Source organism: Tripterygium wilfordii, chromosome 12 (assembly GCF_013401445.1).
Source record: "Tripterygium wilfordii isolate XIE 37 chromosome 12, ASM1340144v1, whole genome shotgun sequence".
In the NCBI taxonomy this organism is placed as follows: Eukaryota; Viridiplantae; Streptophyta; class Magnoliopsida; order Celastrales; family Celastraceae; genus Tripterygium; species Tripterygium wilfordii.
The window spans coordinates 8,953,965-8,958,641 of NC_052243.1; the positions used below are offsets into that span (position 1 = coordinate 8,953,965).

General features: G+C 37.0%; 1 protein-coding gene across 1 annotated transcript; it reads left to right on the top strand.

Annotated features, from left to right (window-relative positions):
- Positions 1 to 741: 741 nt before the first annotated feature.
- LOC120011408 (lysine histidine transporter 1-like) lies at positions 742 to 3,653 on the top strand. The gene is made up of 8 exons (XM_038862517.1): positions 742 to 924; positions 1,028 to 1,185; positions 1,932 to 2,315; positions 2,433 to 2,826; positions 2,906 to 3,011; positions 3,099 to 3,190; positions 3,270 to 3,338; positions 3,420 to 3,653. The coding sequence occupies exons 1-8, from the start codon at positions 868 to 870 to the stop codon at positions 3,516 to 3,518; spliced, it is 1,359 nt and encodes a 452-aa protein (XP_038718445.1). The 5' UTR covers positions 742 to 867; the 3' UTR covers positions 3,519 to 3,653.
- Positions 3,654 to 4,677: the final 1,024 nt, after the last annotated feature.

Sequence of the window (4,677 nt, forward strand, 5' to 3'; positions counted from 1 at the left end):
GCTTTTTTTTTTACAAAAAAAATTTGGGGGAGCTTGAGCCCCATGGCATGAGGTACATCCGCCACTGCCGCGAGCCACAAATATTGTCGTCTCAAGGACAAATTTGTGAAGTCACTTTGAGTGATTTCTTAGGATCGGTCTGGTTTGTTTTCTCTTTTCTCTTTTTTCTATGTTTTCTATTTTTTCAATAAACATTTATGTTTTCAAGTGATTTTATGTGTTTTCTAAAATGGACAACCAAACGTATTTTTGAGATTTTTTTTGTTTTCCGAAAATTTTTAAAAAAATACATGGAAAACAAGAAACCAAACAAACCCTAAATCATTTTTTTTTGGTATATGCAACATTATAAACACGCTTTAACACACATATAAACACGCTTTAACACACATATAAACACATTCATATATATATATATATATATATGCTTCTAGAAGCATTCATGTGGTTACAAGAGAAAAAAAAAATTCTCCAAATATCTTCGATTTCGCAAAAGTTGATATATAGAGTCGAATTTGAATCTACCGGCTGAAATAATTCATCCTCACACAACTCGGCCACCTATGATTCCATAGTCACTTATAAAATGTGTTTACAAGAAGACAGCAACAGCAAATTGAAATATTAATTAGTTGAGATGCAACAATAAAACTAGCATTGCTAGGCGGCATACACTATATAACATAGTTACTCTTTCTATGTACATGCTTTGTCTCGTAGCTTCAGGGCGGATATCTTTACACTACTGAATAGTCAATTTCTGTTTCATCAGCTGAAGAATATATATACATGGCTATACTACTTCTCAATTGGTAATGCCAGCTTATATACTCTCTCTTTTCAACAAGTTCTGCTTTGTGTTCGTCTATGAGTTCCCGAAATAGCGGCTCCTCCGACATTCCTAGCTCTGATCTTCCGAACAAGGTAAGGAATAATGTAATCTTTATAAGATAATCGATCAGTAAATTTGGTCATAGAATCTCTTTTAGAGATGAGTGTTTTTTGATTTTTCCTGTGTTGTTTTCAGATAGATGAGCAATTGAAGAAGCAGAAGGAGATTGATGACTGGCTTCCCATAACTTCTTCGAGGAACGCAAAGTGGTGGTACGCGGCTTTCCACAATGTTACTGCCATGGTTGGAGCTGGTGTCCTTAGTCTTCCATATGCCATGGCAAATCTGGGCTGGTATGTTGTAAATCAACTTCAAAGTTAACACATGAAGTAGTATTTTTGATGGGAAACAAAAGGCCTAAATTACAAGTTTGATCTAGCTTTTCTTATCTTTGGCTAAAAACTGGCTTGTTCGTTAAAAGTTTCACATCGGAATGTTGAGTCAAAACAAAGTGCTTTATAAGTTAAGATCCAACACTAGTTTGTTTGTTAAAAGTTTCACATCGAGTTGAGGGAAAACAAAGTGCTTTATAAGTTAAGATCCAACACCTCTCAATTGGAGAGAACCCTTTTAAGGACATAACTGTGCAGGCAATACCTCTACAAGTTGTTTGGGTTGGATTTTCTTACAAGGTATCGGAACAGGACCCAACTCCTATGTTAGGTTCACTTATCTTTCCTGTTTGAGTTACTTGTGGACCTTTCGGAAGTTTTTATGCAAGGACAACTCACAGGTGAGAGATACCTCAATCCCGTATGGTTCACCTATAAGGTCTTTTGGATGTCCAATGGACAAGACCACCCAAATGTAATAGAATCTTAACCTGTATAGTCTACTTGTTCTGTCTCGCATAAACGAGTCCATAAGTGCCAGGGAGTATAAGTTAAGATGCAACACCTCTTCGATTGTGCGGGGGCTGGTTTTCTTACATTGTTCTCTTTTTTTTAGGGATGCATTGTTCTCTTAAACATAGGCGTTGTTTTTGTTTCCCCCACTTTTATTATGACATATACCAAGTTGTCCTGATTATGAAAAATAGGGGTCCAGGAGTGGCAATTCTGGTGTTGTCATGGACCATCACCTTATACACCCTTTGGCAAATGGTTGAGATGCATGAGATGGTTCCTGGGAAAAGGTTTGATCGATACCACGAACTCGGTCAGCACGCATTCGGGGAGAAGCTTGGTCTGTACATTGTGGTTCCTCAGCAACTAATTTGTGAAGTAGGTGTAGATATAGTCTACATGGTCACAGGAGGAAAATCTCTACAGAAAGTCCATGACTTAGTTTGCAAAAACTGCAAGCCCATCAAAACAACCTACTTCATCATAATCTTTGCTTCTGTTCACTTTGTACTTGCCCACCTCCCCAACTTCAATTCCATCTCTGGAGTCTCTCTGGCAGCAGCTGTCATGTCTTTGAGGTATATATATACATATACATACATACATATATATATGTATGTATTTTTCACCAATATGTAGACAAAATCAAAACACACCTACAACTACAAAGTCTCAGTTGAATCAATGTAATGCAGCTACTCTACCATAGCATGGGCAGCTTCAGTTCACAAGGGTGTTCAGGGACATGTGGAGTATGGATACAAAGCAACAACAGCACCAGGAACAATGTTCAATTTCTTTACTGCATTGGGCGATGTAGCTTTCGCGTACGCCGGCCACAATGTGGTGTTGGAGATTCAAGCAACAATTCCTTCTACACCTGACAAGCCATCAAAAGGTCCTATGTGGAGAGGAGTGATTATAGCCTATCTTGTTGTGGCATTGTGTTACTTTCCAGTTGCTCTTGTTGGGTACTATGTGTTTGGCAATCTAGTTGAAGATAACATCCTCATCTCACTAGAGAAACCTACTTGGCTTATAGTGATGGCTAACATGTTCGTCGTCGTCCATGTCATCGGAAGCTATCAGGTGTACTTCCTTTCCATCGCTTCCAATGAACATGTCACTGACGAACTAATCTTACAATATGATAATTCTGTTAATGCAGCTATATGCAATGCCTGTGTTTGACATGTTAGAAACTCTACTGGTGAAGAAATTGCAATTCAGGCCTTCTGCTGCCCTTCGGTTTATAACGCGCAATACTTATGTTGGTAGGAGAACTAATCTGTGCATTTTTAGTAACATACAAGTCTCTAAATCATGTTCTGGCCTTTGAAACTGCTACTCTTGAATTCCAGCATTCACGATGTTCGTTGCGATTACATTTCCTTTCTTTGGGGGTCTTCTCGGATTCTTTGGAGGATTTGCTTTCGCTCCAACTACATACTTTGTAAGTCCAATCCTACACACCTTCCTCATCAAGCATGTTTGATTAATACTTAAAAATATCTTCCTATCTTATTCTTCAGCTTCCTTGCATCATGTGGCTCGCAATCTACAAACCAAAGACATTCAGCTTATCTTGGTTTACTAATTGGGTATGCTCAAGCTGCAGAATAGTTTATTCTAATCTCTATATTTTGCAATTACTTATTTTTCTTCTGTTGCTTGAAATTCAGATCTGCATTATACTGGGTATTCTGTTAATGGTACTATCACCTATTGGAGGATTGAGGAATATCATACTCCAATCCAAGAACTACAAGTTCTACTCATAGTCAATCCTTGCAAAAGAAAGACAAGATATGCTATGAAATCCATCATGCAGTAGAATGCACATTTTTTATCTTAAATAACAAAGCTTTGTACCAGGGAAGCAGAGTCCAAGAAGTCATATATGTTCCATGGAACCAACTTCACAAAAAAAAAAGAAACAAACACTACTGGCCCAGTTTCTGATATTTTCCTTTGTCTTCTCTTGATATTTTCATGGTTTGCTTGTTTTGTGTGTGTGATATACGCTGAGTCAATGTGTGCATAAAAGTTTTATTTTTGCTTGTGTGAAATCCTAATAAAACATTAAGAATTTGTTTGGTTTGGTTTGTTTTCTATTTTCTATTTTCTGTTTTTATTTTCCATCCCTATTTTCTATTTCTATTTTCTAATACCAGAAAACATGTTTGGTTTGAACTGAAAAGCTATTTTATGTTTTCCATTGTGGCATATGCATCTCAATTCTCAATTTATTTGCAACAAGAACAAACAGGGTTGAAGCGGTGTTGTGAAAAGGTTAAGAAAGAGGGAGAATATACTTTGAAAACAAACCAAACGGGAGAAATAAGGCTCCTAAACCTTTCGTGGAAGTGGGTAGAATCTGGAAACACTCTCAGCCACTCCGTGGTTGGTAACATTAATACACTCTCCAAGTATAGCATTGTTAGTCATGCCAATCTGCAGTAGGCTCTATGTACTTCATAATTTATAGTTCACTAAGCCCTAAACAAATTCAATGAATGGTTGATAGTTCTTGTAGTTTAAGCTCAATGGTTCTTCTTTTGGACATTGTGAATGAGCAGAACAAGTGCACGACAAACTATAGACTAAAGAGGGTGTCGAGATATTGATTCTCCTATCAACATCTTGAATGAAAAAACACCATGTTGAGGAGCAACAATTACTTTTAGTTTTCAATCGAGGTCGCTATGTAGAAATAGTTACTTCTATGTTATTCTACTAACCAACCTTTTCATTAATAAAAATTCAAGATGATTCTTTTCTACACTTCTCTATAGAATTCTCACTTCTGTATCTACTAATTTTCTCGGGAAACAATCAGAATGGATTCTGGTTTTCTACAGAGGAAAGAAACTAGTCAAGTAATCTCATTTTTTACTTATCTGCAAGACTGCAACCACAGTTCAAAAGACAAACCTCAGG

Coding starts and splice junctions, on each gene's coding strand:
- LOC120011408 (XM_038862517.1), top strand. CDS start 868: ATGAGTTCCCGAAATAGCGGCTCCTCCGACATTCCTAGCTCTGATCTT. Junction 2,827..2,905: donor ATGTCATCGGAAGCTATCAG/GTGTACTTCCTT, acceptor CTGTTAATGCAG/CTATATGCAATGCCTGTGTT. Junction 3,191..3,269: donor TCGCTCCAACTACATACTTT/GTAAGTCCAATC, acceptor CTTATTCTTCAG/CTTCCTTGCATCATGTGGCT.